General features: G+C 45.1%; 1 protein-coding gene across 2 annotated transcripts in view; it reads right to left on the reverse strand.

The window, feature by feature from the left end:
• The window catches only part of LOC124033765 (copine-7-like), a 48,654-nt gene that overhangs the window by 5,292 nt on the left and 18,343 nt on the right, over nucleotides 1-25,019 (reverse strand). For both annotated transcript variants that reach the window (XM_046346015.1, XM_046346014.1), the window contains exons 5-15: nucleotides 22,974-23,048; nucleotides 18,215-18,298; nucleotides 18,036-18,125; nucleotides 17,784-17,882; nucleotides 17,487-17,573; nucleotides 16,720-16,779; nucleotides 15,496-15,629; nucleotides 8,866-8,920; nucleotides 7,506-7,557; nucleotides 7,037-7,170; nucleotides 2,845-3,081 (exon numbers count right to left, since the gene is read on the reverse strand). In XM_046346015.1, coding sequence (XP_046201971.1) covers nucleotides 2,845-3,081; nucleotides 7,037-7,170; nucleotides 7,506-7,557; nucleotides 8,866-8,920; nucleotides 15,496-15,629; nucleotides 16,720-16,779; nucleotides 17,487-17,573; nucleotides 17,784-17,882; nucleotides 18,036-18,125; nucleotides 18,215-18,298; nucleotides 22,974-23,048 — 1,107 coding nt within the window. The remainder of the gene's footprint in view (nucleotides 1-2,844; nucleotides 3,082-7,036; nucleotides 7,171-7,505; nucleotides 7,558-8,865; nucleotides 8,921-15,495; nucleotides 15,630-16,719; nucleotides 16,780-17,486; nucleotides 17,574-17,783; nucleotides 17,883-18,035; nucleotides 18,126-18,214; nucleotides 18,299-22,973; nucleotides 23,049-25,019) is intronic.

Consider the following 25,019-nt stretch of genomic DNA (forward strand, 5'->3'; position numbering starts at 1 on the left):
AAAGGAAAGAGGGCTTTGTGTTTTCCGTTGTTTGTGCAGCGGTCAAAAGGAAAGAGGGCTTTGTGTTTTCCGTTGTTTGGCCAGCGGTCAAAAGGAAAGAGGGCTTTGTGTTTTCCGTTGTTTGTGCAGCGGTCAAAAGGAAAGAGGGCTTTGTGTTTTCCGTTGTTTGGGCAGCGGTCAAAAGGAAAGAGGGCTTTGTGTTTTCCGTTGTTTGGGCAGCGGTCAAAAGGAAAGAGGGCTTTGTGTTTTCCGTTGTTTGTGCAGCGGTCAAAAGGAAAGAGGGCTTTGTGTTTTCCGTTGTTTGGGCAGCGGTCAAAAGGAAAGAGGGCTTTGTGTTTTCCGTTGTTTGTGCAGCGGTCAAAAGGAAAGAGGGCTTTGTGTTTTCCGTTGTTTGGGCAGCGGTCAAAAGGAAAGAGGGCTTTGTGTTTTCCGTTGTTTGGGCAGCGGTCAAAAGGAAAGAGGGCTTTGTGTTTTCCGTTGTTTGGGCCGTTGTTTGGGCAAAAAGGAAAGAGGGCTTTGTGTTTTCGTTGTTTGGGCAGCGGTCAAAAGGAAAGAGGGCTTTGTGTTTTCCGTTGTTTGGCCAGCGGTCAAAAGGAAAGAGGGCTTTGTGTTTTCCGTTGTTTGGGCAGCGGTCAAAAGGAAAGAGGGCTTTGTGTTTTCCGTTGTTTGGGCAGCGGTCAAAAGGAAAGAGGGCTTTGTGTTTTCCGTTGTTTGGGCAGCGGTCAAAAGGAAAGAGGGATTTGTGTTTTCCGTTGTTTGGGCAGCGGTCAAAAGGAAAGAGGGCTTTGTGTTTTCCGTTGTTTGGGCAGCGGTCAAAAGGAAAGAGGGCTTTGTGTTTTCTGTTGTTTGTGCAGCGGTCAAAAGGAAAGAGGGCTTTGTGTTTTCCGTTGTTTGGGCAGCGGTCAAAAGGAAAGAGGGCTTTGTGTTTTCCGTTGTTTGTGCAGCGGTCAAAAGGAAAGAGGGCTTTGTGTTTTCCGTTGTTTGGGCAGCGGTTAAAAGGAAAGAGGGCTTTGTGTTTTCCGTTGTTTGGGCAGCGGTCAAAAGGAAAGAGGGCTTTGTGTTTTCCGTTGTTTGGGCAGCGGTCAAAAGGAAAGAGGGCTTTGTGTTTTCCGTTGTTTGGGCAGCGGTCAAAAGGAAAGAGGGCTTTGTGTTTTCCGTTGTTTGGGCAGCGGTCAAAAGGAAAGAGGGCTTTGTGTTTTCCGTTGTTTGGGCAGCGGTCAAAAGGAAAGAGGGCTTTGTGTTTTCCGTTGTTTGGGCAGCGGTCAAAAGGAAAGAGGGCTTTGTGTTTTCCGTTGTTTGGGCAGCGGTCAAAAGGAAAGAGGGCTTTGTGTTTTCCGGAAAGAGGGCTTTGTGTTTTCCGTTGTTTGGCCAGCGGTCAAAAGGAAAGAGGGCTTTGTGTTTTCCATGTTTGGACAGCGGTCAAAAGGAAAGAGGGCTTTGTGTTTTCCGTTGTTTGGGCAGCGGTCAAAAGGAAAGAGGGCTTTGTGTTTTCCGTTGTTTGGGCAGCGGTCAAAAGGAAAGAGGGCTTTGTGTTTTCCGTTGTTTGTGCAGCGGTCAAAAGGAAAGAGGGCTTTGTGTTTTCCGTTGTTTGGGCAGGGGTCAAAAGGAAAGAGGGCTTTGTGTTTTCTGTTGTTTGGGCAGCGGTCAAAAGGAAAGAGGGCTTTGTGTTTTCCGTTGTTTGGGCAGCGGTCAAAAGGAAAGAGGGCTTTGTGTTTTCCGGTGTTTGGGCAGCGGTCAAAAGGAAAGAGGGCTTTGTGTTTTCCATGTTTGGACAGCGGTCAAAAGGAAAGAGGGATTTGTGTTTTCCATGTTTGGGCAGCGGTCAAAAGGAAAGAGGGCTTTGTGTTTTCCATGTTTGGACAGCGGTCAAAAGGAAAGAGGGCTTTGTGTTTTCCGGTGTTTGGGCAGCGGTCAAAAGGAAAGAGGGCTTTGTGTTTTCCATGTTTGGACAGCGGTCAAAAGGAAAGAGGGATTTGTGTTTTCCATGTTTGGGCAGCGGTCAAAAGGAAAGAGGGCTTTGTGTTTTCCATGTTTGGACAGCGGTCAAAAGGAAAGAGGGCTTTGTGTTTTCCGGTGTTTGGGCAGCGGTCAAAAGGAAAGAGGGCTTTGTGTTTTCCATGTTTGGACAGCGGTCAAAAGGAAAGAGGGATTTGTGTTTTCCGTTGTTTGGGCAGCGGTCAAAAGGAAAGAGGGCTTTGTGTTTTCCATGTTTGGACAGCGGTCAAAAGGAAAGAGGGATTTGTGTTTTCCGTTGTTTGTGCAGCGGTCAAAAGGAAAGAGGGCTTTGTGTTTTCCATGTTTGGACAGCGGTCAAAAGGAAAGAGTGATTTGTGTTTTCCGTTGTTTGGGCAGCGGTCAAAAGGAAAGAGTGATTTGTGTTTTCCTATGTTTGTGCAGCGGTCAAAAGGAAAGAGGGCTTTGTGTTTTCTGTTGTTTGGGCAGCGGTCAAAAGGAAAGAGAGCTTTGTGTTTTCCGTTGTTTGGCCAGCGGTCAAAAGGAAAGAGGGCTTTGTGTTTTCCGTAGGAGGTTTTTCTGAAGCTCCTCCATCTGTAGCACTGGCAAGGCCAGCAGAGGAGAGGCTGCCTGGCTGTTAGCATGTCTTCAAAGCCCCATTGGAGGGTAATGCTATTACTGAAGGGGCTTTGGAGGTCACACTGTGAGACTTAATGGCCGCCAGCATCGCTATTATAAAAAGTACTGCAGTTTCTGAGAACTTGGAGACCCACACCTCTCTGTTCTTATGGCTTGGTTGGAATATGACTGTGGCATAGCAGAGTAGAGGGAGGTAGGGAAGGTGGAGGGATGGAGGTATAGAATGAGGAAGGGAAGGAAGGCAATACTGACCGTTTTGAAGTCTCTGAAGGGCACAAACTGCACAATGTCCCTGAGGACGGGCTCTCCTTTGGGTGAGCGCAGCACCCCGTCATCCCCGTCCAGGATCTGCATGTCTGTGAAGTCTGCATTGCCCACGCCAACGATGATGATGGACAGGGGCTGGTAGGAGGCGCGCACGATGGCCTCGCGTGTGTCTGCCATGTCTGTCACCACGCCATCCGTGAGGATCAGCAGGATGTGGTAACGCTGGAGGAGAGAGGAAAGAGGAGAGGGTTGCGGTTGCGTGTTGACCTTTTGCCTCCACACACTTCAGTGCTCTTGGTTTGTCTGTGTGTAACACGTCATCCTCTGAAATCTGACTGCTCCCACTGAGAAAAGTAATAATGCGTTCATCTCTAGTCCCATCAACACCTCTCTCTCTCCCTGCAGGATATCAATATGAATGAGAAAATCCTCAACATCTACAGATATCCTACATTTGTCTAAGAATTTTACATATGAGGTCTATAAGTGTATTTTTTATTGATTTGTATTTTTTATTTCACCTTTATTTAACCAGGTAGGTCAGTTGAGAACATGTTCTCATTTACAACTGTGACCTGGCCAAGATAAAGCAAAGCAGTGTGACAAAAACAACAACACAGAGTTACAAACAAACGTACAGTCAATAACACAATAGAAAAAAATATTAAAAATCTATGTACAGTGTGTGAAAATGTAGAAGAGTAGGGAGTTAGGCAATAAATAGGTCATAGAGGTGAAATAATTACAATTTAGCATTAATACTGGAGTGATAGATGTGCAGATGATGATGTGCAAGTAGAGATACTGGGGTGCAAAAGAGCAAGAGGGTAAGTAGTAATATGGGGATGAGAAAGTTGGGTGTGCTTTTTACAGATTGGCTGTGTACAGGTACAGTGATTGGTAAGCTGCACTGACAGCTGATACTTAAAGTTAGAGAGGGAGATATAAGACTCCACCTTCAGTGACTTTTGCAATTCGTTCCGGTCACTGGTAGCAGAGAACTGGAAGGAAAGGTGGCCAAAGTAAGTGTTGCCTTTGGGGATGACCAGTGAAATATACCTGCTGGAGCGCGTGCTACGGGTGGGTGTTGCTATGGTGACCAGTGAGCTGAGATAAGGCGGGGCTTCACCTAGCAAAGACTTATAGATGACCTGGAGCCAGTGGGTTTGGCGATAAATATGTAGTGCGGGCCAGCCAACGAGAGCATACAGGTCGAAGTGGTGGGTAGTATATGGGGCTTTGGTGACAAAACGGATGGCACTGTGATAGACTGCAACCAGTTTGCTGAGTAGAGTGTTGGGGGCTATTTTGTAAATTACATTGCCGAAGTCAAGGATCGGTAGGATAGTCAGTTTTACGAGGGTGTGTTTGACAGCATGAGTGAAGGAGGCTTTGTTGCAAAATAGGAAGCCGATTCTAGATTTTATTTTGGATTGTAGATGCTTAATGTGAGTCTGGAAGGAGAGTTTACAGTCTAACCAGACACCTAAGTATTTGTAATTGTCCACATATTCTAAGTCAGAACCGTACAGAGTAGTGATGCTAGTCGGGCGGGCGGTTGCGGGCAGCAATCGGTTGAAGAGCATGCACTTAGTTTTACTAGCATTTAAAAGCAGTTGGAGGCCAAGGAAGGAGTGTTGTATGGCATTGAAGCTCTTTTGAAGGTTTGTTAGCACAGTGTCCAAAGAAGGGCCAGATGTACTCAGAATGGTGTCGTCTGCATAGAGGTGGATCAGAGAATCACCAGCAGGAAGAGCGACATCATTGATATATACAGAGATAAGAGTCAGCCCGAGAATTGAACCCTGTGGCACCCCAATAGAGACAGACAACATGCCATCCGATTTGACACACTGAACTCTGAGAAGTAGTTGGTGAACCAGGTGAGGCAGTCATTTGAGAAGCCAAGGCTATTGAGTCTGCCGATAAAAATGCGGAGTCGAAGGCCTTGGCCAGGTCGATGAAGACGACTGCACAGTACTGTCTTTCATCGATGTCGGTTATGATATCGTTTAGGACCATGAGCGTGTCTGAGGTGCACCTCTGACCAGCTTGGAAACCAGATTGGATAGTGGAGAAGGTACGATGGGATTCTAAATGTTCAGTGATCTGTTTGTTAACTTGGCTTTCGGAGATTTTAGAAAGGCAGGGCAGGATGGATATAGGTCTGTAACAGTTCGGGTCCAGAGTGTCTCCCCTTTGAAGAGGGGGATGACCGTGGCAGCTTTCCAATCTTTGGGGATCTCAGATGATACAAAAGAGAGGTTGAACAGGCTGATAACAGGGGTTGCAGATTGTCTATCTCAGCTGATTTGTAGGGATCCAGATTTTGCAGCAGAAAAATGCTTATTGACATAGTCGATTATCGTAGATTTATCGGTGGTGACAGTGTTTCCTATCCTCAGTGCAGTGGGCAGCTGGGAGGAGGTGCTCCTATTCTCTATGGACTTTACAGTGTCCCAAAACTATCATCATATTCCTATGTATTTATGTATTCTCCTCTCAGATGCCCCATGAGTCCTTAGGCATTAAAGTGCCCCGGCTGCAGTTTTAACTCATGTCCTGAATTATTTTTGCATTGATCCTTTGTTGATCCTTTGTTCTCATTTACTGATCAGAAGAAGAAGGGATGATTGAATAATAAATGAAGATCAGTACAAGGACGAAGGAGAAGAAACGGACAGAATGATTAAAAAGTGTTTCAAATGTAATGGGAATAGCCAGAGGGCAAACTAATGTAGGAACACATTGATATTAAAGGCCTTGGGCATTCTTGTTAACTCAATCCTTACCACGTTTCATTGAGAGATTTTAAAGGTGCTTTTGCAGAACCTCAATAAATTATAACAGATTTATACAATGGGTTGGTCTAATCCTGGATGCTGATTGGTTAAAATCGAGTTCCTGCCGGTGTCCATTTCACAAGTTACCACCGGCTAAAGCTATGAAATGCCTATTTACTGTTCCATCTCACTGCGCAATCCACTGTCTCATCAGCCCAGCCAGACCATTTATAAACTTAATCTCCACTGTAAAAAGCATCTAGACATTATCTCCCATTTCTTTTAGACTAGTATTTGGTTTTCAACAGCAGATATTTGTATAAACCTTGCTGTCTGTGGTCACCAGGGTGCTCGTTATGGAGCACACCTGTCACCAGCATTATGCGCATCTGCGCATAATGACACTCACCTGGACTCCATCACCTCCCTGCTTACCTGCCCTACATATGTCACTCCCTTCACTTTCTTCCCCAGTTGTCATTGATCCTGTTCCATGTCGGTGCGCTGTACTGTCATTTATTAAATGTATTCACTCCCTGAACTTGCTTCCTGACTCTCAGCGTACATCGTTTACATTTCTCTTTCCAGCTTCAGTTTGAAGTAATTGTGCTAGCTGTGTCATTGGCTAGCTCCTCCAAACAGTGTACTGGTGAGAGAGCAAATGTTCTATGCCAGGCCAAATCGCTCATTGGTATGGCTGTATCCAAATGTCACTAGAAAACAGTTTAAATAAACAAATGCAGCTACTTTTGTCATTCTGGCTGCACTGTTTGTGACCGTTAGCCCAAGTTGGCTAGCTAGCAATCAGGGGATAAGAACGTTGCCAGTCAGCATGACAACAGAACATTTAGAACAAATGTCTATAGAATAAAGACTGGGTCGTGTCTCCAGCAACTGAGCCAGCCGGCTTGGGTAGCAATCCTAGATTTGTGTCAGGACTATCTTGTGTAAGGACGAAATAGTATGAATAAATTAACATGTTTAATGGAAATATGTCTCATTATTTGAAATTGCTGGTATCCCATTGCATAAAAGTGATAATTCCCTCAAACACAGTGTTTGGGGGATATATTGGCACCGTTTGCAGGCCCGAGACTAACAGCCGTGCCAATATCCTCCACACACGGCTCCTCGGGCATTGTCACTTAATTAGACAAAAACATTTAATAGTGAATGACATCACTATCATGTTTTTCATTTCCACACAATCATACACCTACATGGTCTGTATTGGCTGACTGGTATTAATTGTGTAAGAGCTGAGCTGAGCCTGGGACAGCTCATCCAAGGAGGCTCAATGGGTGGGATATCAGTTATGGACACTTTTACTTTTCTCCATATCATGCAAGCCTGTAATGTACAGTAGTCCATTACCGCAGTAAAGGGACACTTACAGAGGCATCTTTGATGGTCTCCTCTCCTGCTGACAGCTTGGCTATCCTGCTGATGATGGGAGAGACGTTGGTGGGGCCATACAGCTGGATCTTAGGCAGGCAGTTCTGGTAGGCCTCCACCACCCCCTGAATCTCTGATCACACACACAAACACAGGCGTTCTACTGTGGGTACACGCCTTAAAGTGGCACATTGAGGAAGGAAAGGAGGGAGAGCTGGATAACTAAGGGTGGGCTGGAGCACAATAACTAAGGGACAAAGTATTACTGGAAATGTACATTTGTAGGGCTCTGTGTCCATTAAAGGTGGATTCTGAGAGCGAGGAAAGCACTCTCAAGCTCCACATGCTATCCAGTATGCACATTTTTCATTGTAAAATGTCAGCGGATTTAGATTGATGGAGAGTCGGGCAGAGCTGCTGAGATGTTCAGAAGTATAAAGTACCCAGAGGAGGCTTCATCTCTGTTACCTTCACATTCATCGTCCTCTGGGTTGAAATTGATGGCAAAGTCATGGGACACCTGTTTGTTGGGAAATAAAACAAGGTCAGACACTGTTGTACTGGAAATGAGTGTAGACAAAATCCCTATGTCTCATTCGAAATACAACTGGAGTCTTCAAGGATGTAAGTTGCTCTGGATAAGAGCGTCTGCTAAATGACTTAAATGTAAATGTACTAATTTATTTCAGTCCACATTTTACGATCATTTGAATGTCTGGAGTAGTGGTGGAATAAATGAAAATATAGGACCATAAGTCCACATAAAGATGACTTTGAGTATGAGAATGACCCTGTTCCTGATACAAAGTGGTCCAGTTATCTTATTGAACAAAGCCACAGCCACACAGCCTTTTGAGAACTTTTACTATTTTGGGTAAATACAACAGCTTTGGGCTCTTGGACTATTCTAAGTGACAGCAACAATACAGAATTTACAGAATTGGTTTTATAGCATGTTTGCAGCCTGGGGTTCAGAAAGTGTTCAGACGTGGCATTTTTCTATCCAATCAAAACAACCGTCTTTTTGGTCCAGTGTATGTGCCTTTGACAAGACAGATGTCATTAAGCCATAATGACAGAACTTACAGTAGATAAGACTATTTATAAGCCAATGCACAGCACAGAACAGAAGCAGAGTCTGATAGCCTTATTTGATCTTTTCTCTGTTGACCTGCCAGTACTTCAGTGTGCCTGTGATTCTCCATCTCTGGAAGCAGTCTGTGTGTGTGTGTGTGTGTGTGTGTGTGTGTGTGTGTGTGTGTGTGTGTGTGTGTGTGTGTGTGTGTGTGTGTGTGTGTGTGTGTGTGTGTGTGTGTGTGTGTGTGTGTGTGTGTGTGTGTGTGTGTGTGTGTGTGTGTGTGTGTGTGTGTGTGTGTGTGTGTGTGTGTGTGTGTGTGTGTGTGTGTGTGTGTGTGTGTGTGCATGCGGCACTTCAAACCCTCTCCCCAGGGTGCTAGTTAAAACAACAGCCAGATCTCTGTTCTCCATGCCAAATCTGCTAAAACAACGCCCCTGTCTCGCTCCTGAAACCTTCTGACAAGTGGCCATCAACACCAAGGAGCCATGCTTGCCATTATTCTAATTCCTCAGAACATGTTATTTTCTCGGGGACAGGTTGGTATTTCCAGAGAAGGGGCTTATGAATAAAAATAAACTCAATTATGAATTTGAAATGTGAGATTTTGACAGAGTGACAAATGGTGTCAGGATATAGGGCAATCAGCCCGTTCAATATATAGACTCAGGGCAAATACCAAGAGGAGAGAGGATGGAGGGAAAATAAACAGTGTGGGGAAATATTATAACAACTAAACACGATAATACTCACCTCATAATTGGGTGGAATTCTGGCACCAAATCCCAAGGCGGAAAATCTTTTGTCACTAAAATGTAAAGTAAATCAATCATACAATAATAGTGTTCTCGCTGTTACAGTAGAGTTACACGGTCACTGATCAAATGGAAGATACTTGTTGAGAACATTACTGCAATTTATCTCTTTCACACAGAAAAAACTACACTGCAAATCCCTCATTTTAAGACTTGTTTACAATTTAACCAGTTAGGACACTCAAATGGCAATTTAAGATTTGCTTCTTTGTTCCAGCTGTCAGTTTGCACCTATGGGGTGAGATTATGTTACTCTCCGCCAACAAGTGGTAATTGTGCGGTCACAATGGCTGTATTCCCCACATCATTATCGGTATCATTCTAATATGCTGAGCTGATGTAGTAGAATATGCTCTGCCATATTGAATGCATTACTCTTTGTCAGGAGGGCAGGAGAGCACTGCACTAGAGGAATGAAGGCAGGAACTGTGAGGGAGAATGAGAGTGTAAGACACAGTAGGACAGAAGCAATGCCTGCTGGGAAATACCACTAGACATAGAGTAGATCTGATCACACGGTGAGCTGTGGGGCTCACTGAGCAGTATGCGAGCCGAGACAAGAAACAAAACAGGAGTCCTCCTAGTGCAACGGCAAAAAGAGGGTTGAAGAAAGGATTCAAATATGAGATGGAATGATTAGTGAGTTACAGCTCTCTCTCTCTGACAGGGAATGTGTGTGTCTATCACTCTCCAATCCATGGCACTGTGAACATGTGTGCTGGGCTGTGCTAGCTTCTTTTCCATCACATTAGTAATACTGCCTAAATACATGATTTTATCTCTGCTATCGGGACATTGCTTTCATGCAGAAAAAAAGTGGAGTCTCGAGCACCGTGGCAATCTGAATGAACATCTCCATAATAACATCTTGGTTTCAATCATCAGCATTTGAAAGGAGCTGTTTTAATTTATTTACTGCAGCAGGAAGGGGCGAGAGTGATGACATGGGCTGGGAACACTAAAGCAGGAAGTAATAAGCATTCAATTGAAGATTTGCCTGTAAGCCTTCATTAGAGACAACTAAAGGACTGTACACTTTAATATCCCATCTCTGGCTGATTGATACGTTTTCCAGCACATTACAAAATAATGGAAAAACAGACGATAAAACCCTTCTGGTCTCATCATCCACCCTTGGGAATTAAGAATGATCATCTCTGTGCTAAACATAGTAATCTTCAATTGGGCTTCCTCTGTCTCAGGAGATGGTATACTCTCTCAGGATGCCGCTCTCTCATGAGAAAGAGGGAAGCTGTCCGAACAACCAAGGCCACTACAAAGGCAACTGGTTTCCAAATGTGCAAAGGTTGCTGCCATCCCCGATATTCACAGTTTGCTTACAGCTGCTCATTATTTTCTCTCTAAAGACTGACAGGGGAGCATCTAACAAGCAAGCCAATCAAAAATATAAAAATTGGGCTTGGTGGATGTACAGTACAACACATGTGGAACGTCATCCCCAAAACCATGGTCCTTTGCTCTAGCAGGCCTAGTAATACATGAGGGCACACACAGACACAGGCACAGACACAGGCACAGACAGACAGACACAGACAGACACACACACACAGACACAGACACAGACACACACACAGACACAGACACAGACACAGACACACAGGTACAGGCACAGACACAGACAGACAGACAGACACACACACACGCAGACACAGACACACAGACTCCGTTCTGTCCATTAGAGGAAGATGCTCAGACTGCCCTCTAAGCACAGAAACTCAAGGCCCCATCTCTCTGATTCAGAGGGGTTGGTTTAAATGCAGAAGACACATTTCAGTTGAATGAATTCAATTGTACAACTGACTAGGTATCCCCTTCCCTTTCTATCAACCCAGGGAAAAGAAAGCTGGTAAAACATCTTGGATCAATGAAGGAAAGCAGGAGACATGATTTCTCTCTCTCTGCCCCCAGTCGAGTTATAGAAATGCTCTTTTTGTTCCCTCCATCAACACTTTGGTCCTTAATCTCCTTAATCCTCAACTCCTTAATCCTCAGATGAAGAAAGAGGGGAAAGTGGACCTCCGCTCTCCCTCCACCCTCCGTGGGGAGATTTACGCAGATTCTGTAAATGGCTAATCCTGCGTTTAATGAATCCCACAGGACAGCGCTATCCAGGAGAAAGGACAGGAATAACCTGCAGGAGCAATGGAGGTGTACAAGAACAAAATTGGCTGCAACACAACGTGCCGAAGACACATTTTCTCTGACAGCAAATCATGACAAATTAGTGACTTAACTGCATGCAGGGTCAGGTTGGGTGGGAGGTTTTGTTAATTATTGTCTGTAATGCAAAGGAGATCCATCACAATGGGTGAATGAGAAATGGGCCGACAACATACTCTCTGCTCGGCGGTGGCAAAGCCAGTTTCAAGTTCTATAATACAATTCAAACTACTCAACCACTGATGTCTGATATCGCTGCCTTGAATAGCCATCTGTTGTTGTTTGTCTTGTATCTTTCTATTCTATCTAGTCCGCGGTGTTTTGTCCAAACAGAAAGCTCATTACAATACATCAGACTTGTCATTTTAACATAACGGCGAGATCGACCTGAAACAACTTCTCAAAGTTTCCTCAGCGATTTATCTGACTTTTCTCCTCTGACGCAAATGCAGTCAATATGTTCCAAAGCTCCTGTAGTATCAAGAGAAGACGCTGTACAAATACTTCCACTGGAGCTACTGCTACTTAGTTCTGATGCTTGGTGCTTCCCTGTTCTATCAGTCAGTTTAATACTTTGTGGGAATAGAACCTGGTGTTTGAGAAGATGTAGAGATGCCACAGGTTCCCGAGAGTGAAAGAAACTGGCTTTCAAGTCTGACTATGGTTCCCCCAGATAAAGTAGACATTCTCTGGGAAGTAGCCTTTCTGTGTAGTGGTATACATATTCTCTTTGATTGTGCTCAACGTTTTAGGATTCTTATGCCTTTTTCCAATTGAGCCTGGATTAAACATCACAACCTACAGGTTAGTTCAGTGTGTGTGGAGTAGTAGTCCACCTCTGTGTCTTTTCTTAAGCAGCACATGGCTGTACAAAGTGATAAGTCCCAAGTAGAGAACTAATTATGTCTCACAGACTGCTATGCCGTGGAGGACTACCACCCCGGTACACAGCCATATTTCAACGTGACACCAATAAGAAGAGTGGGAGAGCCAAATGTGAGGCTGTTCACAAGCCTGTTAATGAGGATGGCACCAATGTGTGGGCTCCATGTTGGCACCTCTTTTTCACTTCCACGTGACATGGTGTGAGAGCGGATCTTGCAGGCGGGTGTCTTCACTGAGCCCCGTTCCCCTCTCAGTAGGAGAACCAGCCACTTCCCACTCAGAGCAAAAGGTGCCCGGCTCCTAATCCAGCTCCTACTGTGTAAAAGTGATCAAACATCACCTGATGTTCACCACAAGAGGCCTGCATGCCCACGTTGTGCACCTGAATAACAGCCTGGCGTGGGAGGAGATAACCCACAATATGTAATGTAGGCGCAACACCTAAAGGCATGTTTGTGACACCCAACACCAAACTGAGTTAGGTACCTACACATCTCTTTTCCAGGTAGCTAGAGTCTGTGTCTCTCCAACAGGTCTTCTGCTGTTCTACAGTCATCTCTTGCATTCTTTAATTAGGCAGCCAACGTTCTCCACACATTCAAGAGGAGGAGCCAACACTGGCATGACTCACAGTGTAAATCCTCATTTGGCTCTATGCCGACAGACAAGAGGATCTTTCCTCTAAAATAGACCCCATTTGAAATAATTTGTTTCTAATTAACCAGTGTCTGACAAGACTGTCTCCGATAGCCCTGGTGTATATTGAATAAATATTGAATCTCTCCACTTCTACCTATGGCTCTGCTGTTGCCTCTCCTCTGCCCTCTGCCCTCTGTCCCTCTCTACCCCTGTCTCTGCCCATCATGCTACTGTCCCTCCCTGTCTCTGCCCATCCTGCTACTGTCCCTCCCTGTCTCTGCCCATCCTGCTACTGTCCCTCCCTGGCTCTGCCCATCCTGCTACTGTCCCTCCCTGGCTCTGCCCATCCTGCTACTGTCCCTCCCTGTCTCTGCCCATCCTGCTACTGTCCCTCCCTGTCTCTGCCCAACCTGCTACTGTCCCTCCCTGTCTCTGCCCATCCTGCTACTGTCCCTCCCTGTCTCTGCCCATCTTACTACTGTCCCTCCCTGGCTCTGCCCATCCTGCTACTGTCCTTCCCTGTCTCTGCCCATCCTGCTACTGTCCCTCCCTGTCTCTGCCCATCCTGCTACTGTCCCTCCCTGTCTCTGCCCATCCTGCTACTGTCCCTCCCTGTCTCTGCCCATCCTGCTACTGTCCCTCCCTGGCTCTGCCCATCCTGCTACTGTCCCTCCCTGGCTCTGCCCATCCTGCTACTGTCCCTCCCTGGCTCTGCCCATCCTGCTACTGTCCCTCCCTGGCTCTGCCCATCCTGCTACTGTCCCTCCCTGGCTCTGCCCATCCTGCTACTGTCCCTCCCTGTCTCTGCCCATCCTGCTACTGTCCCTCCCTGGCTCTGCCCATCCTGCTACTGTCCCTCCCTGTCTCTGCCCATCCTGCTACTGTCCCTCCCTGTCTCTGCCCATCCCGCTACTGTCCCTCCCTGTCTCTGCCCATCCTGCTACTGTCCCTCCCTGTCTCTGCCCATCCTGCTACTGTCCCTCCCTGTCTCTGCCCATCCTGCTACTGTCCCTCCCTGGCTCTGCCCATCCTGCTACTGTCCCTCCCTGTCTCTGCCCATCCTGCTACTGTTCCTCCCTGTCTCTGCCCATCCTGCTACTGTCCCTCCCTGTCTCTGCCCATCCTGCTACTGTCCCTCCCTGTCTCTGCCCATCCTGCTACTGTCCCTCCCTGTCTCTGCCCATCCTGCTACTGTCCCTCCCTGGCTCTGCCCATCCTGCTACTGTCCCTCCCTGGCTCTGCCCATCCTGCTACTGTCCCTCCCTGGCTCTGCCCATCCTGCTACTGTCCCTCCCTGGCTCTGCCCATCCTGCTACTGTCCCTCCCTGGCTCTGCCCATCCTGCTACTGTCCCTCCCTGTCTCTGCCCATCCTGCTACTGTCCCTCCCTGGCTCTGCCCATCCTGCTACTGTCCCTCCCTGTCTCTGCCCATCCTGCTACTGTCCCTCCCTGTCTCTGCCCATCCCGCTACTGTCCCTCCCTGTCTCTGCCCATCCTGCTACTGTCCCTCCCTGTCTCTGCCCATCCTGCTACTGTCCCTCCCTGTCTCTGCCCATCCTGCTACTGTCCCTCCCTGGCTCTGCCCATCCTGCTACTGTCCCTCCCTGTCTCTGCCCATCCTGCTACTGTTCCTCCCTGTCTCTGCCCATCCTGCTACTGTCCCTCCCTGTCTCTGCCCATCCTGCTACTGTCCCTCCCTGTCTCTGCCCATCCTGCTACTGTCCCTCCCTGCCTCTGCTAATCCTGCTGTGCCACTGCGCCAGGCTGGGTGTCCTCTCCTCTGGATCGGGGTAATGATCCCTTGCCAGCCATGGAGGGGGATTTGGCCGCTCCGCCAGGCACAGACAGTCTTTGCCAGGCTGAGACAGAATAGGATATCACAGGGTGCAGTGAGCACCACAGGACAGAGGAAATGCTGCATCCGCCACCACGGATGGAACAAGACCTGCTGTCTACAGCAGAGGCAGCAGTAAATCTAAGCAGACTAGCCTCATCTCAAACACTGATTCTGCCTCCAAGCAACTTCATCTGAGATTTCCCCAGAGCCTCTTCATGCATTTGTAATGTCTGTGTAAAGGCAATTTGTTTGCTCTAATTTCCTCCTAGTAAGGTGGAGCTATAGGGATTTAATGAAAGTGTCGGCAGTGGGCATGAGAATTGCAGGTGGACCTTAATTTAATTAATGCATGAAAATTACTGTTTTCTTTGTTTTGGTGGTGTCAAATCCACAAGCGGCTCCTTGCGTTACCTTATCTCGGACACTGCCATTGGATGCAGCAAAACCACACCCACCTTTCTTTGGGACAAATCCCATGCAGCCGTTTTAGAAGTTCATGCAGTCACATTACAAGTTCAGACACTCGAATGTGTGATGTTATATTGTCTACACCTCGATTAGACTGATAGCCTATCCCCATCCAAATTAACATGAAAACATGCACACTTTCTATTGCAGTTTTGAACTTTAATGCGGTAGGGATAATAGGAAGGGAGTGATTTGTAACACACAAGAACAGCCACTCGCCGATTTGCGGGCTCATACCGCTGTTACACCTTCAACACCGGCAAAACAACGTGAGTTATCACTCGATCTGATTGAATCGAGGCCTTATCATTGTAATAATTGTTCAACTCTGTCATTCATTTTCCAACTCATGCTTCAGTGAGTAGTAGAAAGGATCCTCTGAATTCTATTCTATTTCAACATTCCACGAATCCCATTACCTCCTCATAGCTGGGAATTAGATGGAGTAGAACCACTGTCTCGGTTAACGTTACATTTCCCATTGATAGACATACAGAGAGCAGCCCCACAGATAGAGATCAAGATAAGGCTGGGCAGAGAGGCGTGGTGCTGACTGACCTGTCATAATCCTGACAGATCTCCCCCACTGCTATCAAAGCCTTCAGATACTCGTTGGGCTGGTACGGGTTGATGTAGTGTAGGGAGCAGCTGTTCCGTGGGTCTCCGTTGGAGGCTGTGAAGTCAATGGCCACCTAGAGCAATGACAGATTCATAGAAGACTGTAAACAAACCCAACACCATGAACACTAGACCTAGGGTCTACCTGTCCATGCAGATTGTATTGAAGCAGGCTACGCTGAACAGTGCTCTGTTACACTGGTGTTTCTATAGAGGAAGATTATGACAAATCAATTGACTTCCATCGTGTAAGTGTCTGGAGCCTGCGCCATTGAGTGACATTCCAACCTGGGAGCGCCCTCACAAGGTCTTAAATACTGTGATATCATCGCAATCATGTCCTCAAGCATAATTGCATAACTGCTTACGCAAGTGAATCTGTATAATATATGGTGAAAACATAAATATCTAAGATACGTAAATGAACATTGCTGAAGCCGTCTGTTAAATTTCGATTTTTATGTCCAGTCATTGCGCAGATGTTCTCAGAGGAATTTATACGACCAACACATGTGCAGGATGCGTTGAGGGCATGTCAAAAAGGAGTGACAAAGGACAGAGATGTTTCACTGCTTTGACGTCAGCAGTGCTAAAGATACGGGCACAGGGAGAACTGCAGCTTCTCCACAAGGGAAATCATTTTTTAAATCATTAGTGCATTATCAAAGGACTTCTATAGTGTTCTTAATCTGTGGAAGGTGATACCTAAGGCTGTCTATGCTACAATGAAGCAGTGCTCCTAACATAGCCGTTCCCCTAAATGAATATTCTTTATTGCCTCAGCTATCCTTCTAAGGAGCTAGCCTTCAGTGAGAGAATCATCCGGAAACAACGGAAAATGCCAGTCAGCAGGTTAAGGTTTAATTAGTTAAAAAATGCAGAATGTAATGTTTCACACTTAGAGAACGTAGCATTTAATCAAAACACTGGCCTTGATGACAGCACTTAACCTGGAAATGGAACACTGGTTTACATTTCAAAGGCAGGTTAAAATACTACGTCTATTGTCTATTCCAACACCTTAACGAAGGTAAGCAACCATTAACATGTATAGAATGCGCAGGCAGTCAGTGGATCGTACACGTTTTGAAGGTTAGCATAGCGTTGTACCATGCTGCTAAGTGATGATGACCTGCTAATGCACGCATCGGCTACTCAACTTACTGTAAAGTGGATTTGGCATCCTCCCATGATGTAGTCCAGGAAGGAATACACTCTGTGAAGCTGCAGAACAGAGAGGAAGCTTTTAAACTAAACCCCAGAGGTTGGGGGCTCAGACTCGGTAGAGTACTCATCAATGTTTTTAGATGAGTTCCAGTTTTAACCAATGGCTGTTCCATTTACAAAAGAACGAGTATGTATTTTAAAACTATTATTAAACCACTACTCAGTAGCAATCAGTGTTTAGGAAACAAGTATTATGTAGTAAGCATGAACATGGAGAACGGTGATGATTTCATTTAGTCTGAAGGCAGCAGCTCTGTGATGTGCAGTGTGTTCTCTCCGTGCCAGTTAGAGATCACACACCCAGTGGGGGCGGCAGAGGATTCAAACTGAGACACAGCAGCAATCACATGAGCTGAGGCGCAGTAAACTAATTCATCCAAATGAAATCATCCAACTGATAGGCTGCCAAAACAACTATACCCATTTAAAAACGTTTCATTTTTAAAAGATCTGCGAACTAAAAACATAGAGGGGAAAAGCACAGTGACAGCCACCCACAGATGTAGTCATTTACAGATTTGGTTTGTGGGGGTGGACAGTAAACTGAGGATGATCGCATTTCTGAAACGAGCAGTACTAATTCATCAGCACTATGTGTACATGGTCTGAGAGAGTAGAACCGTATAGCAAAGAGACAGGGATGATTCTCTATGTATTCAATAGTGGAGAGTTGCTGAGCAGGAGCTGTAAATGTTGGCTCTAACCTTGAGATCACTGAGGATGACCACCCCAGAGTTCTTGTAGTTCTTTTTCTTTAGTTTGTACTTTGGATTCATGCAATCCCATGTGACCTTCAACACAGGAGGTAGACAACACATACAGAGACACAGTTACGAGTCGTGACGTCTGGTGCAGACCTGCGGTACGACTTGCAGAACATAGAAGAGCAGCGCGACGTTCCTTTCACCTGTTTCTGTCTTTGTCGGAGATAAGTGACACATCCGTGACACACATCAAACATTCAACAGTGACTGACAGCAATCTCTCTCCGTTCGACTGACCTTGCTTCCACCGCCAATTTTCTGCATTTCTCTGAAGGTGGCATAAAACTCTCCGATGAAGTCGTGTTTTCCCCTGGAGTCAGAATCCCAGACTAGGCACTGTGACACAACCAGACAGTGAAAAACAGAACCCTCTGATATTGACTGTTCATTCACCAGTAAGTTACTTCATTCACCAGTTCCGTTCATTCATTCATCAACACCACAGCAGCAACGTTAAACCATCACACTGTGACTTCCTGTGTTTCTTACCTTGAGCTTCCTGTCCTCATCACAGCTACACAGAGAGATGAGAGACACTTTAAAGGGCTCCCACACGGGGTTCAGGTTGTTTTTGATTACCTACAAGAGCACATTAGACATGAGTAACTTTCACCGCACAAGGAGAAGGAGAGGTAGATACAGAAAGAAGGAATGAATGTGTCTATTACCTCAGTTCTGTGAACGAGCTGTTCCGTCCCATCATCGTTGATTCGATATATTTCCAAAAAGGGGTCTGACTTACTGAAGAGATCCTGACAAATATACAAACCAATCAAACATAAAACACTAATTCTAGTTGAGCCATTAATGTACAGTCATTTATCTCAGACAATCAAATAACAAACAGGTTGTTGTAATCACACACACACACACAGATGTCATCATGTTAGCTTGGTCATCCTGGTGCTACATTTGACACAGCTTGTCCCCCTGCCTGTCCATGTGGTGTATTGTTCACTGCTGTAACGAATCAAATCAGGAAAAGGGTGTGAAAGAGTCATTTAACATTGAGTCTCAAGGTAAGGCTGAGAGCAACTACAGCTTGTTTGGGTCAATTGATTGTTCAGGGCTCAGCAGACAGTATTTCTGTACATCATGTAGTGTATGTGTGTGAGAGTGTTAGAGAAAGGAATGGAGGGAGAAAGAACGAGTGTGTGAGAGAGTGAGAGGGGGGCACAAAACAAGATATTTAATGTCCCCATTTCTCGCTGCATTAGCCTGATACAGCTCCACAGGGACAGCCAGGGAGGAAAGAGAGGGAGGTAGCCCCCAATATCGTTGCCACGGCAACCCATTGCTAGTGGCGTCACTGTGGACATGCATTCAACATTTAATCCCTGTCCAGCAATAACTGCTCTCACCACTTATATAATCAGCACCATTAATTAAGTTACCTTTGACCAGCACGGTCTACTGAGTTCCATAATGTTACAAGTTCCATAATGTCCTCCAGCAGTTTGTTCAGTACCTTGGATAGCGTTTCAGGCAGCATTACAGTATTAGAAATAAATGGGGAATATTTCATTGCCTGATCTATGTCGCTCATACTGTGGTTGTCACAGCAACTCTTTCCATCTATAAGTATATATATTTTCTACGTATCTCACTTCTCGAGTACTTTGAAAACAAAAGGTTAAACATTCAAGAAGTTTAAATGCAAACCTTTGAAAGGGTACTTTGTCCGAGCCATCAACCATTGTGCTGGTAAATCAACTACAATACTAAAGTGCCTCATCATCATCTGATCACCACAGGCAGTATTTATAGCTTGAGTGGTATAGATCATGTGCATAGTCTATTGGAGTAATATTTCTCAGTGTAATGGGATCCTCAAAGTCATTGGAACGGACAGATTCCATACAAAGATAGTAGCCTGGCAATTAATCTGCCTGAGCATGTGGCCACCCCCCCCCCCCTCCCTCTCCCACTTTCCATCTCCAGCCTACTGACTATTTTTCTCCCGCCCTAAAAGGGTTATTCGGCTTTCCCCATAGGAGAACCCTTTGAATAACCCTTTTTGGTTCCAGTTAGAATAATTTTTGTTACAAATAGAACTGTTTGGGTTTTCATGTAGAACCCTTTACACAGAGGGTTCTACATAAATACCAAAAATGGTTCCAACAGGAACCAAAAAGTGCTTTTACCTGAAACCTAAAAAGGGTTCTCCTATGGGGACAGCCAAATAGCCTTTTTGGAAGTTAAATCAGTTTGCTGACAGGGTTGGGCAACTGAAATGTAATTATGTCAATAAGAAAAGGAAAGAGAACGTTTTAAAGCACACCATACCACCATTGATACGTTTCCCTGCCTCCAATGTACACTGAAGATTTCATTAGCCTTTATTGTTTGTCTCTAAATCACAAACAGTGCAATTGGAAATCTGTTTTTATTTCCACATGAAATTGCTCATCATGACCCTATTTCCACTGGGTTATAGGTCCAAACAGCCAATCAAAAAGACTGTAACTTGCTAACTCTAATAAATGCCTTACAAAGGAGCTTGGGCTCTGCTCTGATGAATACCCACTAAGCAAAACTTTACCTCCACTCCCTGTTAACTTTCTCCAACACTGCTTAGAGTCAGAGGCCAATTGCACCCTTTGCTTGGTAGCATTCTGAGAGCATAGAGAGGCAGGAAGAAGATTTCTGCTATAATCATTGATGTCAGAGAGTTATTCCAGTCTTGTTGACTGAGATATGAACCTTCTGCCTTGAGCCTTGTGTGGGTGTGCCAGCTCTACTGTAGGTGCCTCAGTGCTCCAGCTCCCAAAATCTGCTGCCAAATATCTTTCGTAGCCCTCCTAAATGCTCTACCGACAACAAACTCCCTCTTACTGAGCTCACCATGCATTTTACATAGCTTTCCTCCATCAAGCCATTTGTTGAAAAACTACTGCTGTCTGTGCTGTCTTTGCACAGAGAGCCCCATGTTGGATTGATTTCCTCATCTTGTGTTAGGGCGCAGGAATTTAGAGTTGAAAAGGACAGGTCGATCATGTCCTTTGGATATTGCAAGGTAGCCTTTCAGAGCCAGGATACTTGAAATGTATAAATTCCTAAATTACAGACAAAAATGGAATGGTAGGAAAAAAGGGGGGGAAACAGTATTTTGCAGATAATCACTAAGAGTATGTTTTAGCCTGAGGCAGAGAAAGTGAGGGAGGAAGACCCTGAGAGATATGCAGAGAAAAGGAGGAATAGAAGGAGAAAGGCGGAGATATTAGTTGAGAGACAAGGAGAGAGAGAGAGGGTAAGTGTGGAGGTGTTCGGGTATGGCTTATTGCTACTATAGGAAAAACAGACACCTGCAGAGCTTCAGGGACAGTGGTCCATTGTGGGATGCTTTGTGTGGAGGAGCTGTTTGCAAACAGAGAACCACACTGTAACATTGCTTTAGCGCTCGCGCACGTGCACAGAGAACCACGCGCGCACAGATCTCACCCTCATCTTCCTCTGGCTATCTGTCAAAGGTCCATGACACACCATTCTCACAATGCTTGTCTCAACGGGGAACCAGCATTTACAGAAAGCCAAGTTCAATTCAGACTTAATAGAACAAACGCTGAAATGTACAGTGGTGAGAACAAGTATTTGATACACTGCCGATTTTGCAGGGTTTCCTACTTACAAAGCATGTAGAGGTCTGTAATTTTTATCATAGGTACACTTCAACTGTGAGAGACGGAATCTAAAACAAAAGTCCAGAAAATCACATTGTATGATTTGTAAGTTATTATTTTGCATTTTATTGCATGACATAAGTATTTGATCACCTACCAAACAGTAAGAATTCCGGCTCTCACAGACCTGTTAGTTTTTCTTTAAGAAGCCCTCCTGTTCTCCATTCATTACCTGTATTAACTGCACCTGTTTGAACTCATTACCTGTATAAAAGACACCTGTCCACACACTCAATCAAACAGACTCCAACCTCTCCACAATGGCCAAGACCAAAGAGCTGTGTAAGGACATCAGGGGATAAATTGTAGACCTGCACAAGGCTGGGATGGGCTACAGGACAATAGGCAAGCAGCTTGATGCGAGGTCAACAACTGTTGGCGCAATTATTAGAAAATGGAAAAAGTTCAAGATGACGGTCAATCACCCTCGGACTGGGGCTCCATGCAAGATCTCACCCTGTGGGGCATCAATGATTATGAGGAAGGTGAGGGATCAGCCCAGAACTACACGGCAGGACCTGGTCAATGACCTTAAGAGAGCTGGGACCACAGTCTCAAAGAAAACCATTAGTAACACACAACGCCGTCATGGATTAAAATCCTGCAACGCATGCAAGGTCCCCCTGCTCAAGCCAGCGCATGTTCAGGCCCGTCGGAAGTTTGCCAATGACCATCTGGATGATCCAGAGGAGAAATTGGAGAAGGATAAAAATGAGACAAAAATAGAGCTTTTTGGTCTAAACTCCACCTGCCGTGTTTGGAGGAAGAAGAAGGATGAGTACAACCCCAAGAACACCATCCCAACTGTGAAGCTTGGAGGTGGAAACATCATTATTTGGGGATGTTTTCCTGCAAAGTGGACAGGACGACTGCACCGTATTGAGGGGAGGATGGATGGGGCCATGTATCGCGAGATCTTGGCCAACAACCTGCTTCTCTCAGTAAGAGCATTGAAGATGGGTCGTGGCTGGGTGTTCCAGCATGACAACGACCCGAAACACACAGCCAGGGCAACTAAGGAGTGGCTCCATAAGAAGCATCTCAAGGTCCTGGGGTGGCCTAGCCAGTCTCCAGACCTGAACCCAATAGAAAATCTTTGGAGGGAGCTGAAAGTCCGTATTGCCCAGTGACAGCCACGAAACCTGAAGGATCTGGAGAAGGTCTATATGGAGGAGTGGGCCAAAATCCCTGCTGCAGTTTGTGCAAACCTGGTCAAGAACTACAGGAAACGTATGATCTCTGTAATTGCAAACAAAGGTTTCTGTACCAAATATTAAGTTCTGCTTTTCTGATGTATCAAATACTTATAACATGCAATAAAATGCAAATGAATTAGTTAAAAATCATACAATGTGATTTTCTTGATTTTTGTTTTAGATTCCGTCTCTCACAGTTTAAGTGTACCTATGATAAAATGTACAGACCTCTACATGCTGTGAGACGTAGGAAAACCTGCAAAATCAAATACTTGTTCTCCCCACTGTATGCTGGATGCCTGTATGTCGTATCCTCCAGTAAATACAGTGTAAAGCATATGGATCTAAATAAATGTTACATTTATAAGTGTAGAAAATCCATATCAGCATTGTATATCTTTCTTGTCTTGTTAATGACTGATTATGTCAAAAAGAGAATCCAATCTTGAAATCACAATTACAGGAGAGAGGTTCAACAGCCAGCAATAAGCACAAATTCACCCATGAACAATATTGACATTTCCATCAGGAGAAGGCCCCTAATCCCTTACCTTATCATCCAGTTTCTTGGCACAGAAGAACAGTTCAACATATCCATTGTTGCCAGATATTTCTTCAGCGTGTACCTGAAAAAAAATATTTTTAGTCAAATTTAAGTCAAATTTTTGCCAATGAGAATATTTTAAACATAAACATGTGGACACGACCATGAGTGTTATTAATTTAAAACTTCAACAGAAAGTTCACTCAAGCCCAGAAACGGATGTGGTTCCATTACTGTAATGCAGAGCTGGCCAAACGACTGCATGGGAGCTGGGTCCAAAGTTAGTCCACAAGACTGTTTGGTTGGCCCCCAAAAGTAATGGGGAAGGAATGCCTTCCGAATATTGAGTTGCACTCCGTTTTACCTTCAGAACAGTCTAAATTCATCGGGGCATGGAATCTACAAGGTGTCGAAAGCGTTCCACAGGGATGCTGGCCCATGTTGACTCCAATGCTTCCCACAGTTGTGTCAAGTTGGCTGAACCATTCTTGATACACAGAGGAAACTGTTGAGCATGACAACCCCATCAGTGTTGTAGTTCTTGACTACACTCAAACCGGTGCGCCTGGCACTTACTACCATATCCCTTTCAAAGTCACTTAAATATTTTGTCTTTCCCATTTACCCTATATATGGCACACATACACAGTCAATGTCTTAATTGTCTCAAGGCTTCAAAATCCTTCTTTAACCTCTCTCCTGCCCTTCATCTACACTGATTGGAGAGGACTTAACAAGTGACATCAATAAGTGATCATACCTTTCACCTGGTCAGTCTCTATCCAGGAAATGTTTTGTACAATCAGTGTACAATATATCAATGAATTGGCGAGGGCAGTGGAACAGTCTGCAGCATCCGGCCACACCCTTCTGGACTCAATCAAATGTCTACTGTTTGCAGATGATCTGGTGCTTCTGTCCCCAACCAAGCAGGGCCCACAGCAGCACCTAGATCTTCTGCACAGATTATGTGAAACTTGGGCCCCCATGAATCTCAGTAAAGAGAAAAATAATGGTGTTCCAAAAAAGCTTCTGTTACCAGGACAACAAATACAAATGAAATCTAGACACCGTTGCCCTAGAGCACACAAAGAACTATACCTACCTCGGCCTAAACATCAACACAACAGTTACCTTCCACAAGGCAGGAAGGGCCTTCTACGCCATCAAAATGAATATACAACCAGTCATCCCAATTACGATCTGGCAAAAAATACTTCAATCAGTTCTAGAAGCCATTACTCTCTATGGTTGTGAGGTCTGGGGTCGACTCACCAAACAAGAATTCACAATACGGGACAAACACCCACTTGAGACTCTACATACAGAATTCTGCCCAAAAATATTATTTGTGTACAACGCAGAGCCCCAAACAATACATGCAGAGCTGTTAAATTCTATAACCACCTAAAAGGAAGTGATGACCACACATTCCACCACAAAGCCTTCACCTACAGAGAGATGAATCTAGAGAAGTGTTCCCTCATCCAGCTGGTTCTGGGGTTCTGTTCATGAACACAAACAGACCCCACAGAGCCCCAGGACAGCAACACAATCAGAACCAAACAAATTATGAGAAAACACAATCCTTGACAATGTAAAGACTCAGTGAGCATAGCCTTGCTATTGAGAAAGGCCACCATAGGCAGACCTGGCTCTCGAGAGAAGACAGGCTATGTTCCCATTACTCACAAAATGAAGTGGAAACTGAGCTGCACTTCCCAACATTCTGCCAAACATGCGACATTAGAAATACATATCTCCCACATATCACACAGACCCACAAATAATTTGAAAACAAATCACACATTGATAAACTCCCATATCTGTTAGGTGAAATACTGCAGTGTGCAGTCACATCAGCAAGATTTGTGGCCCGTTGCCATGAAAACAGGGCAACCAGTAAAGCACAAACAACATGGTAAATACCACCAATATTTATCTGTTTATTCATCTTCCCCTATTATTCATGCTACAACTATTTGCACATTGCTAAAACACTGTACATAACACTTTAAATGTCTATCTCTTTTAAACCTTTTTAAGTTCAATA

This window comes from Oncorhynchus gorbuscha, linkage group LG04 (genome assembly GCF_021184085.1).
Source record: "Oncorhynchus gorbuscha isolate QuinsamMale2020 ecotype Even-year linkage group LG04, OgorEven_v1.0, whole genome shotgun sequence".
Lineage (NCBI taxonomy): Eukaryota > Metazoa > Chordata > Actinopteri > Salmoniformes > Salmonidae > Oncorhynchus > Oncorhynchus gorbuscha.